At 48.8% G+C, this 22,931-nt stretch overlaps 7 protein-coding genes across 7 annotated transcripts; 5 read left to right on the forward strand and 2 right to left on the reverse strand.

Annotated features, from left to right (window-relative positions):
• Positions 1-870: 870 nt before the first annotated feature.
• On the reverse strand, positions 871-3,639 carry J7337_002776 (uncharacterized protein; the record flags this gene model as incomplete). Its single annotated transcript, XM_044820503.1, has 3 exons — positions 871-2,706; positions 2,841-3,470; positions 3,544-3,639. 3 exons carry the CDS (start codon positions 3,637-3,639, stop codon positions 871-873), a joined length of 2,562 nt encoding a protein of 853 aa, XP_044684803.1.
• A 328-nt stretch (positions 3,640-3,967) lies between these two features.
• On the forward strand, positions 3,968-7,159 carry J7337_002777 (uncharacterized protein; the record flags this gene model as incomplete). Its single annotated transcript, XM_044820504.1, has 1 exon — positions 3,968-7,159. One exon carries the CDS (start codon positions 3,968-3,970, stop codon positions 7,157-7,159), a length of 3,192 nt encoding a protein of 1,063 aa, XP_044684804.1.
• A 1,538-nt stretch (positions 7,160-8,697) lies between these two features.
• On the forward strand, positions 8,698-9,804 carry J7337_002778 (uncharacterized protein; the record flags this gene model as incomplete). The annotated part of the gene is made up of 1 exon (XM_044820505.1): positions 8,698-9,804. One exon carries the CDS (start codon positions 8,698-8,700, stop codon positions 9,802-9,804), a length of 1,107 nt encoding a protein of 368 aa, XP_044684805.1.
• A 1,228-nt stretch (positions 9,805-11,032) lies between these two features.
• Positions 11,033-12,863, forward strand: J7337_002779 (uncharacterized protein; the record flags this gene model as incomplete). The annotated part of the gene is made up of 4 exons (XM_044820506.1): positions 11,033-11,245; positions 11,299-11,329; positions 11,382-11,806; positions 11,859-12,863. 4 exons carry the CDS (start codon positions 11,033-11,035, stop codon positions 12,861-12,863), a joined length of 1,674 nt encoding a protein of 557 aa, XP_044684806.1.
• A 1,266-nt stretch (positions 12,864-14,129) lies between these two features.
• Positions 14,130-16,397, forward strand: VMA1 (H(+)-transporting V1 sector ATPase subunit A; the record flags this gene model as incomplete). Its single annotated transcript, XM_044820507.1, has 7 exons — positions 14,130-14,138; positions 14,235-14,295; positions 14,351-14,372; positions 14,477-14,525; positions 14,587-14,671; positions 14,725-16,289; positions 16,341-16,397. 7 exons carry the CDS (start codon positions 14,130-14,132, stop codon positions 16,395-16,397), a joined length of 1,848 nt encoding a protein of 615 aa, XP_044684807.1.
• Positions 16,398-16,888: 491 nt separating this feature from the next.
• On the forward strand, positions 16,889-17,698 carry J7337_002781 (uncharacterized protein; the record flags this gene model as incomplete). The annotated part of the gene is made up of 1 exon (XM_044820508.1): positions 16,889-17,698. One exon carries the CDS (start codon positions 16,889-16,891, stop codon positions 17,696-17,698), a length of 810 nt encoding a protein of 269 aa, XP_044684808.1.
• A 619-nt stretch (positions 17,699-18,317) lies between these two features.
• J7337_002782 (uncharacterized protein) lies at positions 18,318-19,601 on the reverse strand (the record flags this gene model as incomplete). Its single annotated transcript, XM_044820509.1, has 2 exons — positions 18,318-19,466; positions 19,578-19,601. 2 exons carry the CDS (start codon positions 19,599-19,601, stop codon positions 18,318-18,320), a joined length of 1,173 nt encoding a protein of 390 aa, XP_044684809.1.
• Between the last annotated feature and the right edge of the window lie 3,330 nt (positions 19,602-22,931).

A 22,931-nucleotide genomic window follows, 5' to 3' on the forward strand; every position in this document is an offset into this window, starting at 1 on the left:
GAGTTGCAACAATAAGCTGAGTTGCTTTCGTGTTAAACCGTAACCCGGCCAAAAAACCAACAGGACCTGGACCCTTACAACCCACCCTTCATTCAACAAGACCCTTGTCGCGATAGCTGCTAGAATTAAGGGACCTTGGGACGTGGCTGATGACTATTGTGGCTTTAGCGTATGGGGATCACGGCACAAATGGTCCGGGGCAGCTTATGATTGGCAGTGAAAGTGAAGCTCCCCGGTCGGTGGTGGCGGTGCGTACGAGTCCCCTTGCACCCTTCGGAAATGATCACTCCAGGCATTAGACGTGGCTTTGCTGGCTTAAATCACGTTGTTTGCCTACTTCTGCCAACTTTTGCTTTTGAAAACAAGGAATCCAATCGGTGTGGAACTGGAGGGTGTAGGGTGTTTCCTGGATCCTGTTGGCTGTGGCTGGTCCTGAGTCAAATTAGCCACCTCCATCTCGACGCGCCACATGTTAGCTACTGCGCCAGTAGTCAAAACTTGAAACACCAGCTGATGAGATGAGGACGAACAGCGCATGTGATTATGTGCATAGTAGAAAACAGCATGAACTGAGCCGCTCTGATGCAAATGCGAGTTTTTGATTGACTCCAGTCCATACCCAAACGCCTGTTTCTATACTACCACGCCAATTCGCTTTCCATGCACCATTCGTTCTCTTATCCTACACGATGAACACTGTTGGAATCAACAGTGGCAGATCGTGAAACAATAGCCTCATGCTAGCAGCTGCTTAGCTTTAGGACCCAGCGCTCTCTCTTCAAGGAGAAGTTGCCAAATAGTGCAGAAAGTTCTAATTGCTCAAATAAGGGATTGAGCAAGCGCCCCCATTGAACTCTCCGTGTATCCTCCTCAATTGTTTCGCTGTGGTGGCTGGCTGTTTCCCTGCGGCCCGCCCCGGAGGTTGATCTGCCCTATCCGCGAGACAATGTTGCTACCTACAGCGTCAACAGCACCTCGAGGGGATGTTAGTGTTGGGCCCTCTGGGGCAGTCTCTTGGACCCTAAAAAGCTTGATAGCGGTGCCATTCCATATGCCCATGGTTCCTCTGGAAACTTGCATCTCGGTTGTAAAGATAACCCCCCATAGCAGAGACTCATACCAACCCAACGCGAGCTGGGACCATTCAAAAGAATGTACACGGGGAGCCGATGGCTCAATGCCAACAACATGGACACATGAAATTCGTCGCAGCGTTTCTGGTGTTGGCATATCGGCTGTCAACTCTTGTCGCGGCAAGAGGGCAGACACCTGTTGAATGACTGCCAGGATTGTGTGGAGAGGCAGTTCGAGCAGCCAGCTGTCGATCCAGTGGGCCGAAGGCTCAAATGCCCCTGCCTGTGATTGTCCTGTTATTGAGCGCCCGCCTAGGCTGGTGGTGCTGTTTTGCCGCGAGAAGGTGGGAACACCCGCTGGCATCTTGCCACGAGCCTTCTCGGACATCCCTCGCAATTGAGTTGGGACGGCATCCTCAACGTTGGGGGTCGATGACCTCCGGGACGGGGCTTCACTTGACGTTGACCGTGCAGGAGTCTCTTGCTGTTCCTCGTCGTCACTATCATCGTCATCGTCATCGTCGTCATCGTCATCGTCTCCAATCGCGAAGGCACCGTCTTCAGGAACCTCTTCCAATGACGAGTGCCGTGGCTGGGCGCTGTTTGGACTCCTCAAGCTGTCAACTGAGCTGCGCACAGATGCAGCATCAAATGGATCAAAATGGTGTCCAGAATCCTTTCTTCTTCTGTTTCTTCTCTCAATTTCCTCTTGGCCACTCTCCAGGGTGAATGAGCGCAAGGCTTCAACCCTCTTCTTGTTTTTGAGGATAGTAAATACTAACTCAGGATTCTTTTGGTATTTATTCTCCAGTATCGAGCTAATGGATTCCAGCAATGAGTGGAGCAGAGCGTGATTAGTCTCATTTGCAAGTAAAAACGAGGGCGAGGACATAGAAGAGAACAGCTGCATCAGTTTTGAGCTGCTAGTGCTGCTCAGCCCCTCAAGATAAGGTGCGATGTTATTAATCACCGCCAACAGAGCTGGGTATATCGCCGATAGCTTCCCTTGACTTGTCGTGATCAGATTGTAGATTGAGTGGATAAGAAAATCCGCATAGGTCCCTCGGAATCCCGGTACACGAATAGACATTGGTAGACTCTCCTGCCCCTCGAAATACTTGTTCAAGTTGACGCCAAAGTTAGTCTCCACGCTTAGAGTCTGGAGCAAGAAAGCGCACATGCGCACAACTCCTTGCTTGGTAGCATCATTCTTATACTCAAGAGCATAGAACAGGGCTAGGACAACAAAATCATGCGCTCTTTCGGTGTCCACGATGAAAGATCGAAACCTTTTGTTGCATTGAAGGATCTCCCAGAATAACATTAGTATTTCAGGGGCAAAGTGGCCAGATGACTGAGAACCTGGAAGATATGAAGTCTTCTCTTGAAGCGGCTGGTTTAGAATTCGAGTCATCCCGTCCACAATAAACTGAAAATCTTGGGGCCGGTGGAGTCGGCCTAAAAAGTGACGATAAGAGTGTTTAGGCGATGGGTTCTCTGGGTTCTCGGGAATAGGGTACAACAAGAGCACCAAGAGGAACTGTAGTGAGTATGTCACAAGCATTTGCTTGCCATCCTTGAATACAAGAGTGTTATAAGGTACGCGCCACGTAGCAGGGTTGTATTTCAACGTCTATAAGTGAAGTTAGCATCAGCACCTCGAAGCCGAGAGATCCCAGGTGGACCAACTGTGTTGAGTAGGGAACATAGCACCGAGAGCACGACTTGCTTGTCTGGACAAGCGCATAAGTGTGTTAACGTCCGTACGCCGTTCTGTGGCAGGACACCAGCAGTCATGTACAGGCTCTGGCCAGAAAGCGTCAAGAGAAGTCGCAGAATCTCTGATCGATTACTTTCATATTCTTTTGTTGTTGCAACAGCTGTGTTGCAACCCACCCCACTCTGCCAAATCGCATAGCTAACTTTCGGTCGGCCATTGGGTTGTCGTGGTAAAGTAAGATCAGAAAAAAATAGCAGATCGACCAGCGTGTCCACCAGCTCTTCGGCGAGTGGCTTGACCTCCTCGAATTCGGCAGTTTGCGTCTTGCGCTCGGCCTCCTGGGCTTCGTCAAAGAGGATCTCGTTGGCGATCGCACCGTGCCGAGTGCGTTTCCTTCGTTGAGCCCAGAAGAATTGTTGCTCCCAGTCACTGAGAGATTCCTTTTCGTATAAGTAAGGCAAGACACGTGTGAGTACTCGGATACAGTTCAGGGCCTCGCGTTCTGGAGCAAGTTCAGGATCAGGGAAAGATGGGTGATGACGTAGTATGAATAGACGAGAAGTGATGGCTAGGATAAGGGTTTCTAGGTTTTCGAGTGCTCGATCCCGAGTTCTTCGAATATCGGCAGGTGTGAATAAACTAAAGACATCCTCAGAAGACTCAGGAAGCTCCCAAAACTGCGTGATATCATGTCAGTAAACGAGTTATCCATGGAAAGGTAAAGTAGGACTTTGGGTGGAGCAGACGAACAGAGGTCCAGTATGCATCATCCGCTGGGATATGCCGTTCTTCTGATAAACGAAAAATGCCCCGTTTGAAAACGAGCTTCGAATCACTCGCGCCCATTGTTATCGCATGAGAAGATGCGGCGAGAGTCTCTGCGGTGGGTGTCCTCTCGAACCTTTAACGTTTGGAAGGCTCCGGAAATGACGAAGTGCTGGGGCTAATGGTTAAGGTAGGTAGTAGGCAGGTGCATGCAATGGATCCTCCAAGGTAGGTACCTTAGTGATTGACCAATCACGTGTCATACCATGCATTGTCCGACCCGACATTATACCGGAGCCGTTGATGATTCAATATTTTTTTTCTGGATCAGCGTCACTTGCGAAGTCCTTCCATCTTTGGTTTTGGCCATCTTTCTCCAAAGTTGATCGACTTCGTCAAAGACGCCCCGATGCTTCGACTACGGCGTGGGATACCCCCAGCGGCCACGTTTGCACATATCTGCCGGCCCCATCTACGATGCCCGCGACAATGTTCACCCCTCCGGTTATTTGCGACAGAGACTAGCCCAGACGACACTTCAATTCCCACGCCGAAACCCACCCCTGTTTCCGAAGATGCACTCAATTCAAAGAAGAACGCCTCGGAAAAGACAGGAAAGGGAGCGAAAGTCACGGAAAGGAAAAAAGAGGACAAAAAGAGAAGAGCTGCTCGTCTTGAAGTGAAAGGATCTACAGAGGGGACTACTGAAACCGATATCAGCGATGCATTGGCTGTGGCTAAGAGAGTCTATGGCATCGACAAGTCGAAGAAAAGGAAGAAAACTAAGGGGTCCAAGTCAAGTAGTCCAAGCGAACAACAGAGGACTGATAAAGCCGACTCATCAGAGGCCAGCTCTGGGGCAGTTGATCAGCAGACTGGTGCCTGGGCATCACTCAAAGAGAAGTTACAACAAGAGCTGGCTACAGAACCTTCGAAACCCCAGAACGCCCCCCAAGAAGATCATACCACTCCCTCCCCCGAACCGGATCAGCATACCATAGCAAATAGTCATGAGACAGAGCCCAGTACAGCAGCTCCACCATCGAAGAAGAAGAAGCCGAAGGCTGTCAAAAGGCAGAAGAAGGCTTTGCCTCCAGTTTACACCATCATGCCCCAACACCTCAAGCTGAAAGCAGTTGAAGAGGCATCCAGGAGAAGCGTCCCCACGCTAGCCCATCAGCTCGACAAGGTTCTTTTCAATGGCGGACCCTACCAGCTTCAAGATCAGCGGACCCGAGTTTACAACTTTGACCCATACCTTGCTTCAATCATGCCCGTTGATGAGTTTGATTTCGACGCTCTGAAAGAGTATGTGACATCCTCCAAGGACAGTCGGTTGACAGACTTGTGTGCCAAATATAAGAAGAAGTACTGCGGTTCAACATCTAGTATGACGGCCATGCTCTCCCAATTCCACTTTCTTCTCTCAGCGTGGAGGCCCTTAAGTTTCAGACACTTGTCCCGCTCTTTCAAGGTCGAGTATGATACGTTCACCGCGCTGACCAGAGGTCCTGCTGCCGCATTCGCCCGTTATAAAGATGGTGTGTATGCTATTGACGCCGACAAAGAATTTGACACAGCCAACGTTCTGAGCATGCTCGGGAAATCAATGGAAAAGCTTCTCACTCTCAACAAACCCCACTTCGAAAAGTACCGGAGAAGCCGTTCGCATGAATTATCCGAAGAGGAGAAAAATGCCGACGAAGCATTCCATTTCTCCACGCTGGGTGATTTTATGATGCGATCACAGCTGGATGCTTATGATCCACGACTTCCAGGAACAGGCATGTTTGATCTGAAAACCCGTGCAGTAGTTTCCATCCGCATGGATGTAGACGGCTATCAAAAAGGCGTTGGATATGAGATTCGTAGCCGTTTCGGTACTTGGGAGTCTTTCGAACGTGAGTACTACGACATGATCAGAGCGGCGTTCCTCAAGTATTCTTTGCAAGTGCGCATGGGCCGAATGGATGGTATATTCGTTGCTTTCCATAACACACAACGAATATTTGGTTTCCAGTATATTAGCCTCGAGGAAATGGACGAGGCTCTTCATGGAACTGCGAACCGCAGTGTGGGAAACGAGGAGTTTAAAGTCAGTGTCAAACTCTTGAACGATCTTTTGGACAGAGCTACGAAGCGTTTCCCTAAGAAGTCACTTCGCTTACACATCGAGACTCGGCCAACAAACCCCCCCTTGACTTATTTTTTTGCCGAGCCTGTCAGCGATGAAGAGATGCAAAAAACCCAGGAGAAGGGGAGTGAAGCCGTGGCTATGTTTAAAGACAACATGTTGCGTATTCCACCGGATGAAGAGAACAGCCGAATGAGTGACGAAGCCGAGCCCCAGACTAAGAAAGATACTCAAAAGTTATCATCGACCGAAAGACAGAAATCGTGGGATGAGATGATGGCCAAGGTCGACCAAACTGTGGAGGATGACGCCGCCGGCTTGGATAGTGTGCGAGAAGCTATCGAACAAGCTCTTGAGCAAAGTGGTTTGCTGACTGGGAAGCCTGAGCTGGAGAGAGAAACCTACATCAACGAACTTGTCCAGGCTTTGACCGAAGAGTTGAAGGACAACAAGGAAGCAGCCAGTGAACTTGAAGACACAACTCAACAGGGTTCAGCAGAAGACGACGCACTGAATACAAGTGAAGCCTCTTCCGAAACTGAGGATGCACTGCCCCCATCCTTCGAGGCATCTGAAGGCGACAATTCCAATAATGACATGGATTCTAAAGATGTGGAATACTCTGGTAAAGAGACACAGTCTGGCCTCACTGAAGCCGTTGAGACTAGGGCTGAGGATGAAGGGCCTAGTTCCATACTTAGCGACGCTGTCGATGGAAAAGACATCTCATTAAACAGCGACGACTCAGCAGATGCTACTCTCAAGGACCTTATCATCAAGTTTGCCCAAGGCGTTGACAACAACCAGAGCAATCTGGGGACATTTGAGCGAGTTTTGTCGGAATTGGTGCGAGATCAGAAGGAGCCGATTAGCGAGGTTGATGAAAGCAACACAGCTACCATTGACGTTTCTTCAGCAGAATCTGTTCAGACCTGTGGAGCAGACAAGCCTTCACTGACAGAAGAAGCAAGATCCGACGAAGAAAGTGAGAGCATGCCAAAGAAGGATATTCTCGGTTTGTATGTCACAGTCCGCAACATGGTCGACGGCGAGGTCGTGGAACGTATCTCCTGCTCCGACCATGAGGAACCAATCAACTGGAAAGTGGAATACACAGTCGTGGAGCTTCAATCAGACAGAGCGCGTAAGATTTTGAAGGAACTCAAGAAGCGCAGGAAGAAGGCGCTTGTATCAACCCCTGAGGATCGCGAGAGGGAATGGCACAGAATGTGGGGAGGAACATTACCGGAACGCACAGAAGCTGGGAGGAAGTACAGAGACTCGGTCATGCAGAGGGAGAAACAGACAGGGGTTAAGCTTGCATGGGAAGCTGACGCAAGAAATAAGACCAACATGAACAAGCGGAAAGAGGCGCATTTGCGTCAGAAGGGCTCGGAAAAGAAAGGTCGGTCGAAGGGGAAGACGAAGACGAAGAAGGAGGAAAAGACATCTCCGATAAAGGAGTAGCACAGGCCAGCTGCAAAAAGAGGAATGCTATGGATATCCAAAAGCCTGCTTGAATTGGAGCGAGGTGCTCCTTGTATCATTATCTATGGCGCAGATGTATAACTCATCATCATCGGTCTTGTATATTACATTTTTCTGGTTTTAAGGCATGAAAAGAGCTGTACGAAATAGATGTATGTATGGATATGAATAAGAAATAATCACGCACCTACTGTGTACGTTGCTCCTCTGCCAACCTCCTTGATGGACGGGATTTGAGATCGCTGCTGGAGACGAGACATGGGCCAGCCAGTGGTGACGTTTTCCTCTGTCAACCTTCGTGCATTATGCACTCCTGTGATTGCTTTAATTGGGTCATGTGGCTGTTATAGTGGTGACACTAAGCCGATTTTGGAGATGATTTGTCTAAGATGGCAGTAAGTTGATGGTCTCTCGAGCTCACTAAACAAGTTCAATCCATACCTTGTTCTCTATTTCGCCATTACTGAGATCAACAGTTTTCTCCTTTCTTTCGCTTCGACAAATATGCGCTTATTAACAACCCTCCTACCCTGTCTTGGAGTCATAACAACGGTTATCGGAACTGACGGACAGGCTGTCGTGGCTCAAGGTCTCAATGAACACCAAAAGATTTTGTATACAAATGACTGGGCAGATCGAATATGGAAACAAATACAGAGTGTGTCGTCTTGTTCGGGATGTCAGGCAAGTCGCAGCTGGTCATGAATGTGATTATAAAGAGCTAAAGATGACGGTGCAGGGCCTTTTATTGACTTTCAAGAGCCTTGCGAATCTGGGTGATCGACACTTTATCACCACACTACAGGATGTATGCAAAAAGTCAAAGGTAGCAAGCCTAATACGCTCTTATGAGATACAAAACTCGATTTAACAAATTCAAGGTCCAAGATGCAGATGTTTGTGATGGAACCATTGAGCTTCAAGGGCCTATTATAGCCGAGGCATTGAGAAACATTGCCATCCGCTCAAAGACTTCGCAGCATTTTTGCGTAACATTTCTAGGTCTCTGCCACTATCCTACTATAGACGAATGGGAAGTCCCTGTGCCTCCTGATCACTTGCGCCGAAAGCGTCCAGTCTCGAGTGGAAGAGACCCTATCAGAGTTGTTCACTATTCCGATATACATGTTGACCAGCTCTACACTGAAGGGTCGAATTCAGAGTGTAACAAGCCCATATGCTGCAGGTTAGTTAACGCTTTCCCCAGTGCTTGTGGTGCTGTTCGTTGACTTGAGAAGACCTTTCACAGAAAATGACGAGCCCGGGAGAACGGTATCCCCAGCAGGACCATATGGAGAACATACTTGTGACTCTCCTGCTTCTCTTGAGCATAGCATGTATGAAGCAATCAGAAAGTTGGTACCCGACGCCGCTTTCACGATTTTTACCGGAGACATTATCGATCATTCAATCTGGAACACATCTTGGGACTATAATGAGCACCAAAGTGAGCGTCCTTGACTCAAATACTTCACCTATAAAAACTAACCTATCAAGTTATTCGGTCATATGAGCATATGGATAGACATCTCGGTATAGTCTACGGAACAGCTGGCAACCACGAGTCCCATCCCACCAACGCCTACCAGCCTAGTTCCGTCGGTGACGCATCCTCATGGATCTACGACCTTCTCGCAGGGACCTGGTCTCGTTGGATTGGACATGAATCAGCCTCTACGGCAGCAAGAATCGGCTCTTATTCAACCAAATATCCCCATGGTAACCTGCGAGTCATCTCTCTCAACACAAATCTATTCTACCGGGGAAACTTCTGGCTTTTTCAGAGGAAGATGCTGCGCGATCCCAGCGGTCAGATCGATTGGCTTGTTGAAGAACTCCACGCTGCTGAGAAAGCTGGAGAGCGTGTCTATATTATTGGGCATATGCCGCTGGGGGACCGGAATGCCTTCCACGATCAGTCGAATTATCTGAACCAGGTAGTGAACCGATACTCAGCAACCATCGCAGCCATGTTCTTTGGTCACACCCACAGAGATCACTTTCAGATTACATACCATGATGCTTCAGGCAAGACCTTTAACAATGCTCTAATAACATCGTATGTCGGTCCCTCGCTCACTCCCATGTCGGGAATGCCCTCTTTTCGTGTCTACGATGTTGATCCTGTGACCTTCGCCGTTCTCGATGCAACTACCTACAGCGCCGACATGACGTCTCCTACATACCAGACCCAAGGCCCCGTGTGGGAAAAGTATTACTCCGCAAAGGAGACATATGGCCCACTCACAAACCCTCCCCTAATCGACGATACGGCGGAGCTCACTGCTTCATTCTGGCACAACGTCACCGAGGTCTTCGAGAAAAATCAGACGGCTTTTGACGAATACATGTTACGTCTCAGTAGAGGCTGGTTACAGCCAGAATGCACCGGCGAATGTCGGTCGGCGCAGATCTGTATGCTACGAGCGGCACGGAGCCAGGATGGCTGTGACGTATCAACACTTGGTTCCTCATACCATGCAAGGATGCAAAATGTTGCAGAAAGGGACGAGTGTGGCATCTCGGTCTTGCAAGCAACTTTTTCAGCCTTGGTGGCCAAAGAGGGTGTTTTGAAAATTCTGCAAGAGATTTTGGTAGGCCTGAATGTGAAGCTGCATGGATGACCAAATATGTCTATCGTGGCAAGAATGGTACTCAAGGCCCTTTTCTCAATCCTTCAGGATGCGGTCTAGATATCACAGATACGATACAGGATAAAGCAGTATATTTCTAGACTTACGTGTGGTCTATACCCGCGGAAGAATACCGCAACTGGCATTGCCACTTGATTAGAGCTTTACCAAAAGACCTATAAGTTTTCTCTCGTTATACTCCATCACCGCCAGATCATGGAGTCTTTCTCTGTTGAGTTCCAAAGTGGCTTCCATGGGAGGCCAAAAACCTCGATGTGCTCAAATACGTCCCTTGGCTTTCTTGTGGCCCTTTTCCTGGTACAGTTCCCAGATCTTAAAGTCCATCTACCAGGCAGATCACACCGAGATGAGCTGTTTGTCTGGTATCCAGCAACAGTTACCAGTCCGTGTTTTGTTTTCACTCGTACGTCTTGCAGTGGAAATCACTATTGCCACTATATCATGTTCTTTTAACCGAAAACTGGACTTATGTTCATGCAAAAATTACTCGTGATAACTTCTAATCGCAACTATGCGTATCGCCCCAACATCTCCAAGCCTCTGCATCCCCATTCTCATCATTCTCGTAACCGTCGAGATATGTCAACTTTTTCCTAGATCATACCTTTAAATCTTAAAGTGGTCCATATAACCGTTCTATTAGGGCACACAACAGCAGGGATTTCGTCTTAATATTGGCCAAATTTGGTGTATATTGCAACCACTTGGGTTATTCCATATCTTCGACAGACTCTCTAGGCTTCGCATTCCGTACTACAGTCTTAACACCCTATTAAGAGAAGACATATCTCTTTCAGTGAAAAGGATAGGCCGGACACATAAAACCAGTGGAAGTACAATCTCACACCCTTGCTGGTGCTAATATCAAGGAGGTCCGGAGACTTTCTCGGATACATCCCAACTCGTTATAATAAGCAGCTCCGTTGGCAATAGCATTTCTTCACTGGTTGGAATCAGCTTATCTCATCTTTTTTATGCGTCATAACCCGACGTAGTGATCTAAAAGCTGACAGCCTCCATTCTGGCGCCGTTCAGGAGTGTCAGCATTAAGCGCGATCACTACCTCGCGCGGTAGTTCGGATCTGAGCGCCGTTGTTAATACCAAATACTTATAGAAAGTGAGGATATAAAGGAGTATAGATACGCACTTTTGTATGTTGTTATTAGACCCATATCGAGATAATATTCTTACTAAATCATGGATGCCCAGAATCAAGAACTGAACTCCAACATCTGCGTGGTAGGAGCAGGACCACTTGGTCTTCTAGCACTTAAGAATCTTCGTGAACAAGGACTCAATGCAACAGCGTTTGAAAGACAAGAATACGTTGGTGGAACATGGCATGCGTCAAACAATATGGAGCAGACAACTGCATTGGAGTACACGACAGCCAACACCTCCAAGCAATGCGTATGTTTCTTTTTCTCTTCAAGGTGGAATGTCGCGATATTAATAGGTTCCAGTGTTCCATTACTGATTTTCCAATGCCTGATGGTAAGCCCGCCGTACATTGCTCGTATGACCGTGAAGCTCATAGTGTTTCTAGACTTCCCTGTGCACCCTCCTCAGAAGGATCTCGAAAGATACTTCGAATCTTATACCGAAAAGTTTGGCCTATATCCGCACATAAAATTCTCAGTCTCAGTTGACCATATAGAACGCGATGAGCCAGGAAAGGCCTGGAGGGTCTTTCTCAAAGATGTTAAAACGGGGGTTGAGGAGGTCAGAACATTTGGTCGCGTAGTCATCGCTACAGGCATGCTCAATACCCGTCATCTCCCCCAGGTGAAAGGTCTAGAGAAATTTTCTGGTGATGCCATTCACTCACGTCAGTTCAAAGACGCTTCGAAGTACCAGGGCAAAAACGTGGTTGTCGTAGGTATTGGGGCGACTGGTGTGGATTCAACCTCGTTCTTGGTCAAAGCTGGAACCAACAAGGTCTATCTTAGCCATCGTGGCACCGTCTTCGTGGTAAGAACTCCAGCCCCAGCCAACTTCAGCTTCAGATCCTGATCATCCTTAGCTCCCCAGGAGAGTCAAGGGCAAGGCTTTCGAGCACACATTGAGTCGTCGTGTGTCCATTTGTGTGAGAACAATAGGCAACATTATGCCAAATATTTTTGCAGGTCTCATGACCAAGATGATGATCAATATGCGAGATAAAGAATGGCCACACTTGAAGGAAGTATTCGGTACTCGACCGGTTGATGGAGTCCTACATCGAGTTCCATTGTTCTCCGAGCATCTGGCAGATAACCTCAAAGATGGCACAGTTAAATCTGTACAGGGCATCAAGGAAGTAACTGGTCCCAAGACTATTACCCTTACAGACGGCACGGTCTTGGAAGATGTCGATGCCATCATCTTCTGCTCGGGCTATGGTTATGACTTTTCTATCGTCAAGGGCCCTGGCGATCCGACCGACCCGGCCATTGCCCCTGACCACCACAAGCGGATTGAAACGACCAAGTTCTACGGCGAGGAAAGCAAGTTTGCACGTCTTTTCCATGGCTTCGTTTCGGAGCAGTTTCCTGAGTCGTTGGCGTTTCTTGGCCATATGATTATCATGAGACCCCCATTCGTACTTTACGATCTTACTACCATGGCTCTGGCGAGCTTGTGGTCTGGAGATTACTCCATGCCGTCTGCCGAAGAGAGGCGTAGGGATATTGATGATCACTATGATTATCTTGTCAAGACACTTCAGAGAGGCCCGGCTCCTCATCCTGGATTTCGTTGGAGGGCTAAGCCAACTTATGAATTTCTGAACCAAGCCGCGGGGACAGGAGTCACCGATCGCTTGGGGTGCTTCACTTGGGAAGCCTGGAAGCTGTGGTGGAACGACCGAAAGTTTTACAACTTGCTTATGGATGGAACTGATGTTCCCGCGGTTTACAGATTGTTTGAAACAGGTCGAGGTCGCAAGCCTTGGCCTGGAGCCAGGGAGTCTATAGAGAAGACAAACCAGGAGGTGAAGGAGCTGGGAGAGCAGTGGGAGAGGGACAATGAGGATAAGAAGACAAAGTAACCCGATGTTTAGGGCGCAAAGAATTCACAGTCTGGTGGTCCCAGCAATTGAAGTTGAGAAGTTTGAGATTTTGGCCTTCCAAGACTTTCCATAGGTGCCTTGCTAGGGGAGGAAAGAAAACTCAAGACCTTAACTAAGGTACCTATAAGTAATAAAAATATTTAGGTAAATTTAACCTAAGCTTAGGGGACTCTTTGCTACCTAAGTTTATAGTTTATTTTGACACCTTATATCAAGGTTCGTTGTTTTCTTGCCCCCCGAGGCCTAGGTAATGAAATCAAACAACAAGCCCAGGATGATTTATCTAAAGTTGCTATCTGAGATAGCTACATGTAGGCATCCACGACTAGGCAGTATACATTAGGGGGAATACAAGGGTAAACGCATCAAGACCAGAATAGACTACTTGCAGAAAAACCAAGCGATAAAATCAGTTATTCCGTGGGCTAACTGATTGCCTACACAAACTTTGTGTACTCAAGATATTTCTCTTTTTCAATGTATCCTCGAATTAATGTCGACTGGCTGGACTGGGGGCACTGAGGTCAGTGCTGTTGTGCATAATGTTTCAGTACAGCCTCCGTCCAAGCGCTAACCTACAGCTCGGCTACCTATGATGCCCCATTGGAGAATTGGCTCCCATCTACCTTAATCAACAACATACTCCAGATCTCCCAATTACACTTCTCTGAACTTGAAACCACAAAATATTTATCGCAAAAAAGGCACCAACTGTAGCTTATGCTCGGCATCCGTCCTACGCTTAGAGCGAGGCGTTCCCTGCTGGATCTAATCCGCACCAGAGGCGAAGACGACGACAACAACAGCCAGCGAGAGCAAGGGAGCGACAGTGACGACGATAGCCTTAGCTCAGGCTCCGGGGTCAGAGGGAGCCGTTACAGAGGGAGCGACAGTGATAGAGCCCCTGCGCCTCCCGTTAACGCCGCTGTTGTTCGAGACCCCACCCGCAAAGCATCGTCATCATCCTGGCTCCACTCAAGAGCTGGGAAAGCAGCAGCAGCAGCAGCAGCAGCTCTAGCGTTGGTGGACATAGCTCGTCAAGTGCCTCTGCCAAACTCTCCACCACCATCTCCATCTCTGTCTCTGTCTACATATTCACCTTCATCAGCACCTCAACCTTCATCTCAGCCGCTTCCTTCGTCAACCCTCTCCCCCGGTTCGACAGCATCTTCCATCCGGCCTCAGTCGCCGCCTTCTCCTCCCTCTCCCCATCTTCAATTAGATAACGCGCCAGTTTCGTTGAAGATGCCTCCTGTGCGTTGATTCCCGACCTCCCCCAAGCTTGATGGCCACAACGCGGCGCATTTAATGCTGCTTGGTTCTCGAATACTGACTTACGGTCTTCTGTAGAAATCATCAAAGGCTGCTAATAACAGCAGCAAGACCAATGAGGAAGATGGATATCAAACCGGTATGTTCTTGAACAAAGTTCAAGCACCTTGCGGTGTCGCTAACACTATCTGCAGGTAAAATCTACTCCATTTCTGGGTCAGTACATGCCATTATCTTCAGCCTGCGATCTATCCTCGATCCCCAAAAACACATTCGAACCGATATTTTGACTGTCAACATGTCATGCTGACTTTATACAGTCCCGTCGTCGTGGCTGAGGACATGATTGGTGTTGCCATGTACGAGTTGGTCAGTTGCTATTATTCCCCATCGTCATCATCCCCCACGATCTAACCCACTGCTATTGTAGGTCAGAGTAGGACATGATAACCTCGTTGGTGAGGTTATTCGAATCAGTGGCGACCAGGCCTCTATTCAGGTTTACGAGGAGACATGTATGACAGCCCACGCTGAACCTACAACAATAACAAGCTAATCATCATCGCAGCCGGCGTCATGGTGGGTGACCCTGTTACCCGTACCGGAAAGCCCTTGTCAGTCGAACTCGGTCCCGGTCTCCTCAACGGTATCTACGACGGTATCCAGCGTCCCCTCGAGGCTATTTCCAAAATGGCCAAGTCCATTTATATCCCCCGCGGTATCGCCGTCCCTGCCCTCGACCGCGAGAAGAAGTGGGAGTTCACACCCTCCGTTAAGGTCGGCGACCACCTTTCCGGTGGTGATGTCTGGGGTTCTGTCTTCGAGAACTCTTTCCTCGCAGACCACAAGATTCTGTTCCCTCCTCGTGCACGAGGAACCGTTACCAAAATCGCCGCCAAGGGCGAGTACACCGTCGTCGAGAACATCCTCGAGGTTGAGTTCGATGGCAAGAAGACCGAGTACCCCATGATGCAGTCCTGGCCTGTCCGAGTACCACGTCCCTCCAACGACAAGAAGTCTGCCGATCAGCCCTTCATTGTCGGTCAGCGAGTTCTCGACGCTCTTTTCCCTAGTGTTCAAGGTGGTACCGTCGCAATTCCCGGTGCTTTCGGTTGCGGAAAGACTGTCATTAGTCAGTCTGTGTCCAAGTTCTCCAACAGTGACGTTATCGTCTATGTTGGTTGCGGTGAGCGAGGCAATGAGATGGCTGAAGTCTTGAAGGATTTCCCCGAGCTCACCATTGAGGTCGATGGCCGCAAGGAGCCTATCATGAAGCGAACTACGCTCATTGCCAACACCTCGAACATGCCTGTCGCTGCCCGAGAGGCCTCCATTTACACTGGAATTACTGTTGCCGAATATTTCCGCGACCAGGGTCTTAACGTGGCCATGATGGCTGACTCCTCTTCCCGATGGGCTGAGGCTCTTCGAGAACTTTCTGGTCGTCTAGGAGAAATGCCTGCTGATCAGGGTTTCCCCGCCTACCTGGGTGCCAAGCTTGCCTCGTTCTACGAACGAGCCGGTCGCGTTCAGACTCTTGGTTCTCCCGAGCGTGAGGGCAGTGTCAGTATCGTCGGTGCGGTCAGTCCTCCTGGTGGTGATTTCTCGGATCCCGTTACTACGTCCACTCTGGGTATTGTGCAGGTCTTCTGGGGTCTCGACAAGAAGCTTGCGCAGCGAAAACATTTCCCTTCCATCAATACATCGTTATCTTACAGCAAGTATAACACCATTTTGGATAAGTATTACGAGAAGAACTACCCCGACTTCCCTCGACTCCGCGACCGCATCAAGCAACTTCTGTCTGATTCCGAGGAGCTCGACCAGGTTGTTCAGCTTGTTGGAAAGAGTGCCCTGTCTGATCCTGACAAGATTACGCTGGATATTGCAGGCCTGATCAAAGAAGATTTCTTGCAGCAAAACGGTTACTCGGACTATGACCAGTTCTGTCCTATCTGGAAGACAGAGTGGATGATGAAGCTCATGGTAGGCTTCCACGACGAAGCCCAGAAGGTTATCGCGCAGGGCCAGAGCTGGGCCAAGGTACGAGAGGCCACTTCTGACCTGCAAGCCAGCCTACGACAGTTGAAGTTTGAGGTTCCCACCGACGGCCAGGATGTGATCTCCAAGAGAGTAAGTTGTTCTTGGATGGCAAACACAATGCATGTGCTAACTCAATTCTAGTACGAGGAGATTCAACAGAAGATGACAGACAAGTTTGCGGCTGTCATGGACGAGTAATGTAATACCAACGTTGCAATACTGGTTGTTTCCGTGTTGAGGCTATAGATAGGTCATGCTGGGGGATAGGTCAGGAGATGACGATAATTCGATTACTGTTTGCGCCGCCCCATAGTCTAGTGTACTCGCTCAATATCAATTTGTTCTAACTACAAGGCCATTCCCTATATCACAAGATAGTTTGCTGAAAGCATACTACCTACCTACATAAGAGGGCTGCGAGAGTAATGGAGATTTAGTGGATCAATGAGGTGAAATGGATGAGCTGAGGTGGGGTTTCTGTTGGTTAAAGTGCACTCAGCTTCAACTAACTGAAGAAACATTGGAATATTGTTAGACCTGCAATGAAACCACTGAGTAACAAGATTTTCTTTTTTCTTTCCACAATCTCAAATGTACTCTTTCTTGAGGCCTACTATAATAAGGTTTAGAACGATTTTAACAAACTGAAAACTCAATCTCCTTTCATTCAACCCCTCACTGCCCGAACGATGTCCGAAGAACTTCAGGATGAAGTTGAAGCAATAAATTCCATCTACGGCGACGGTAGCCTGGTCCCCGTAGAAGACGACTCCTCTGTATTTATTCTCAAACTTCCAGGCGATGCATCTTCTCTGCGTCTGAGATTCCCGTCTGATTACCCCTCTAAGCCCCCCAGTGCCCTCAGTACACACCACAGTTCTGGTGGTGTCAAAGGCGCCGGTGCTCGTGACCTGGCACTTTTCCGAGACGCTCTGGGCGAGGTATTTCAAGAGGGTCTGGTTTGTCTATTCGATGCCGTGGAGGAGTTCACGCGGCGTGCGCAGGAGCAGAAACCAGAGCCCGAAAGTGAGGCCCCAGCGCCATCAACACCTGAAGAAGAAGACTACGAGCAACCAGACTTTCCCCCTCCGGAATGGTTTCTATCCGATCTCGTGACAGAGTCGAAATCAACATTCTTAGCTCATGTTGCACGAGTTACTTCGCCAGATCAGGCTCGATACTACGTCCAACTTTTGCTCTCATCAGACAAACGCATACGCAGCGCCACGCACAACATGACAGCATGGCGGATCCGCGGACCCGGGGCTACGAGTTTCCAGGACTGCGATGACGACGGCGAGACAGCTGCTGGTGGAAGGATGTTGCATCTGATGCAGGTCATGGATATCTGGGATGCCATGGTGGTGGTGACGAGGTGGTACGGCGGTATTCAGCTAGGACCTAGAAGGTTTGCGCTCATCAATGCCGTAGCTAGGGACGGGTTTGTAAAGGCCGGATTGGTAAAAGAAGAGAAGCAGGAGAAGAAAAGGGGGAAGTGATCAATGAGGTCCCGATATCGTGGTCCCTTTCCTTCAAGTCCACTTACCGTTTGATTCTCAAGAGACTGGGTTCTGTGTACAGCAATGGCTGGAAAAGATAAGCTTGAAAGATTTATAAGGTCGCGGGCAACGATACACTAGCCAAAATTACTTTGTAAGATGGTGTTTTAGTGATAGACTTGACAATGCCAGAGCGTCATTATCGCTAGGAGTTCAAACCATAACATGCCTTACAAATAATCTCACTTCAATTACTTCCAATATCTCAAAAACAACTAAGAGCCAACCAAATATAACGGTGGGACTTTCACGCAGAGTTCGCGGTACGGGAGACGAATTTATGACATCCACAATAGAGTGTTCCACTCGTGCTATATATAACATGGGCATCAATATAGAAGCCAGGCGCATCTCCAGGATCTCTTCTTCTGACAAAACACAAAAATTCTCAAGTCAAATAATGATTTTACACAAATCCAACAGCATGGCCTCTTTAGAAACAAACGCCATCTCCGTTGCGCCATTGGTCATCTGCTCATAGATTGTGAGCTTTCCCTAATTTTACATCATTGTGACAGTCTTATCTTCTATGGCATGTGTATTGATCAAGCTCAAAGCATTACAGCTCTTCACTGAGCAATGGCTTCAATATACCCATGGCCCTGACGGACTGCTCTTCAGAAAGAATCACAGCACCTGCCTGAGCAGTAGAGAGATAGGATAATTCAGAACTCGCCGCTATCTGAGTGTCTTGTACGAGTATACCAGCGACACCGCAAACAATACCTGTGGCCTCAAGAGGAAGAGTCTTCAAGTCCAGGAAAATCGGTATCAGGCTAGCATCTGTGTCCCCGACGAGGGAGTCGCCAAATATGTCGAGAAGATTCTTGTCGAGCAACAGGGATGGCGGGTCATCCTGAGCAAGAGTGACGGACATAAATCGAGGCTGCGATACGAGCGCTGAGATGATGCATGTATAGAGCTTTGTGTCCACATTGTCTGCCCAACTTGGTCGGCGGCCGTTTCCTGTTGCGTGGCGGCTGATTGAAGGCCTCTGATGGGTGAAGTTTGCAAGCTGCGATGCTTCGCGACCGGAACATTGCACTAATTCAAGCGCTTCCTCAATCTGAGGCGCCACATGCCTCTTCTTAAGTGTACCAAAAATCCGTGTTTGCAACTCGGCGACATTGAGAGGGAGGCCTTCATGTGGCGGAGAAGTTACAGACAATCCAGGGCCCTGCTTGTGATTGGCAGCGGAAGTGATGAAGTTGGACTCGTTGTCGGACAGCTCGAAGCCTTTTGCAATGAGAGACTTGACCACGTTTTCCCGCTCCTTTGTAGGGACCAGGATGAAGTCCGAGTAATATGTCGTGATGAAGAAGATGGGGATACCAGCAAGGGCCAGCGGAGAGGTCAGTTCCATCACACGACCGCCGGCATCGAGCCCAGCACTTATGACTGAAAGTACCATATAGGATTCTTTGGAAACGGAAACAGCTTTCGCAGTGTCGCGCGGCATAGCTTTGAGGACTGGCTCGAAGACATTTTGAGCCCATGAGGTGTGGCAGACAACAGAACACTCAAGAGGAGTGATGCTAATGTTCAGAAAGCCATGCTGGCCATCAGGCGTGAGACCCTGCAACTCGTACTCGGGCGAATCGCGCAGACCTCCCGTTCCCTGAGATTGTGGCAGAAGTACTCGGAGGATTGGCTGGAGCAGGGTCGAGTAGAGGCTGAGAGGAATGTGAATCAGCGTATATGTGCCATCCTAGAGATAAAATGTTAGGATCAAAGTAGTTCCTTGCAAAGTTGCTTCCAACAGCTGCCGCTGGTGATACACCAAAGGATCAATTCTTTTGCGCTGAGGCGTAATACTTACAAGAAATGATACCTGCGCGTTCATGATGAACGGCTAGCATTGGAGAGGTCCAGGGCCCTTGTGCAACGGGATTGGGACAAAGTGTAGATGGAGTGCAATGCAAATGTTCTACGGTTGGCAGAGTCAAACTGCTTTGTAGCTTGCGACAAGTCGGCGCAATGTAGAAATTGAGTGACTAGCTCGATCATGAAGATGTTTGGTCTCAGCGTTGTTGCAAGGTTTGGGCTAATAAGCTGGAGAGGAACAAGAGACAAAGGAGCAGCGCAGCCAGTGTCCGAAAACCCGGTAAACTTTGATTTGGTTCTTAGAGTGCAGGCAAGATTTACAAAAGGCGAAGAGGTTTGCGAGGGAATTGAGAAATGTTAGAAGTGAGTCCAGACCAGACCAGACCAGACAATGGAGGGCACGATAAGGGTAAACCCACGTTATTAACTCTCTTCCTGATCTTACCTTTTAAAGAGTAACTTCAACTGCTCCAAGTATCGCTATCTCTAAGCCGAACGGGAAGGGCACGTCCCTCGATCGAGCCCAGCCCTGCAGGCAGGGTTTTGCCGTCTGTCTGAGACCAGGTCCGGTGCCATGGCCAACTTGGGGACTAGTCCAGTTGGCCGAGTTGGCTATGACGGCAGAAACGTTGATGGACACGCATAAGGTGGGGTATCCTGACTTGGTAGCTCTGTTCGGGACACTGAGGTGGCTTTGACCTCTCTCTCTCTCTCTCTCTCTCTCTCTCTCTCTCTTCTCTCTTTGCCGGCAGCTTGACTTTCAAAACCCTATGCTGGCAGCTAATCATTTCTTAAGCTCGAGGTGCTCTGAAAAACAATGCCATTTGCCTGCGTGTACAGTAGTAGAGCTCCATCCGGAAAACATTGATCAACGTTATCCACGGGAGATGGACAGATTCACGTCAGGAAATGCTCTTGAGGGCTGCTTAGTTGCAGATCTTGGCCCAATGTCCGATGCACATAGGCACGCATTGCTTCTGTTCAGGTACGGCAGAGCCCGTAAAGTGCAGATGGCATCTGTGATTGTGGCCGAGGTCGTTCCACGACAGCGACTGCAGGAAGCATATTGCCAAAGCTGGAAGGAATCAGCTGTCCTCCATGTCTGAACACGTCTGAGTTGTGGCCCTTTGGGCACAGAGCATCGGGAAATGTACCATGTAACGCTGCCGCATGACAACCATGCTCTCACTTGGTTACTATTATGAATCTGATATTTCTTCGATATGAGTGCGTCACAATCATCCTGAGATCGGCTCGTGATGTAGGAGTCAACGACGAATAGTAATTCTAATAGGTTCGGGCCCCTGGAGCACTCTCTCAAGGGAGCCCATCCCATCTGAGAATCAAGTTGGTTTTGGTGCGTGGGGGGCAGGCAAGTGGTGAGCTGCCCTCTATTCTTGCACTGACTTGGGAAGATCGGAAGAGGACGAGATCCTTGTGTTGTGGTGTACGAGCGAGTAGAGGATGGTCACAGTTAAGAATCCATGTGAACCATGGTCCATGGCCTACGGCAGTAGCCAGGAGCTAGATGAACTGCATCGTAACGTTTTCTGGTCATATTCCCTTATAAAATTAGAATTACTAACTTGACAGCTGTCAAGTATTCACTGTCTCGATCATTTTCGCGTCCATGTGAGGGACACAGAGTTGCTGCTTGCCTTGATCAGCTCAACCTCTGCTAGGCCATAGCTGGTGCAAAAGCCAGCTAAGGAGTAGTATTTTGTTGATTCCATTCAATAAGCAAACGATCTTTGAGCATGGATGCATTCATCAGGCCAGCGACAGGGTTGTAAAGAATGACGATGTATAGGTGTTGGTTGTTGATGAGAATGAGGTGAGCTTCAATGGCTTTTCGGTTAGAGCGTGTGATGTTGCCATAAGTGAGGCATCCAAAGATCATCCTCTGTAAGGTAACAAGCAATTGGAAGCCACTCACCGACCAGCAGCTACCTTGCTGTGCTTCACCTCTTCACCGTCACATGTACATTTTTATCGGACATAAAATGCCCGTTTCTTCACCTCAGGAACGTCACAATTCAGACTTGTCATCTTGGAGGCATCCATGGATCCAGCTCGGGTCAGCTCCAACGACAGATGATGGACCCTAGGTAGTTAGCTACAGGATCCTGTGGCTTTCCACAATTGGAAACACCCTAGAAACCCCAGCTTTCGGGCATCCCAACTGCTAACGTTGGATCGGTATGGCCGAGACATTGAAACCACTGCCCATAATTCCATGGCACGACTTCGCCTCAAAGTCGCATACATGCATACCTAGGTACTTACAGAGAAGCTTGTACGTTTGTACAGCACACGAATGTACCTCTCCAGGTATCAGCTGTCCCTGGGCCTGCAGCCGCTGCCGCTCGCTGCCTTGCTTTTAGCACCAACGAACAAGAGTGACATGATGCCTAAATCCATCAGCTATGCTTCGAATCCCGTGTTTGGGAACCCCAATATTATCAAGGTGGCATAATGGATCGCTGCCTATCATGTCTCTAAGCAGGTCTGTTGCCGTCACATTGCATGACTCTCATCCGCTGCACGCGTCTAAATACGGCTGTATTTGATCTATCTCACCTCGGTATATTCTGATACTACACCACAACACAGTATCTCAGAAATCTCATTCCATTATCAATGTGCAACTGTCCATGTAGGGTGATGTGATTACCCCACGAAAGCTGGCCATGCAGCGGGCGCAACATTGCCCAAAGCTTTTTTTTTAGGGAGCCCTGTCTAAACTTGACTTCTCTATCACGCTTGTCAGTGGCTCAGAAATGGCACCATTGACTGGACTCGTGATTCACTGCGTGACCTCCTCCTTGCTGGTAGGCATGCTTTTGCTTTGCATTGCATTGCATCGTCCTGCCTAGATATTTGCCTCGCATTATGAGTGACGCAGTCCATGTCACGCTGTCAACTTCCGACTAGAGGGCATCATGACGAAGTTGACAAATTGAATGCGACACCAGATGCCGACCAATGTGCCATACCGAGGCGGCCCATGATCGAACTGAGTCGGTAGCGTAGCTAGGCCTACATACAGACAGCACGCCCTCGAAAATGGATGCTGCTTCATTAATGCCTATCAGCAAAGAGGGGCAGCTGTCCTGTTGTTTGTGGGACGGAACGCCAAGTGGGCTACGAGATAAAGGGGTTCCGGGGTACGGAGTAGAGGCTTACACCTCATCATATCGTAATACGATTCAAGAGAGGCACGTCTGATAACTACTGCTTGTGGTAGTATCTTTGGTTGCGAGCCAGAACTACCTACCATCTGGCGAGTATATGATCGGATACCTGAAAACACCGTGTTCGGGTAAATATATTTCCTATTGTTCTGTGC

Source organism: Fusarium musae, chromosome 2 (genome assembly GCF_019915245.1).
Source record: "Fusarium musae strain F31 chromosome 2, whole genome shotgun sequence".
NCBI classification, from domain to species: Eukaryota; Fungi; Ascomycota; class Sordariomycetes; order Hypocreales; family Nectriaceae; genus Fusarium; species Fusarium musae.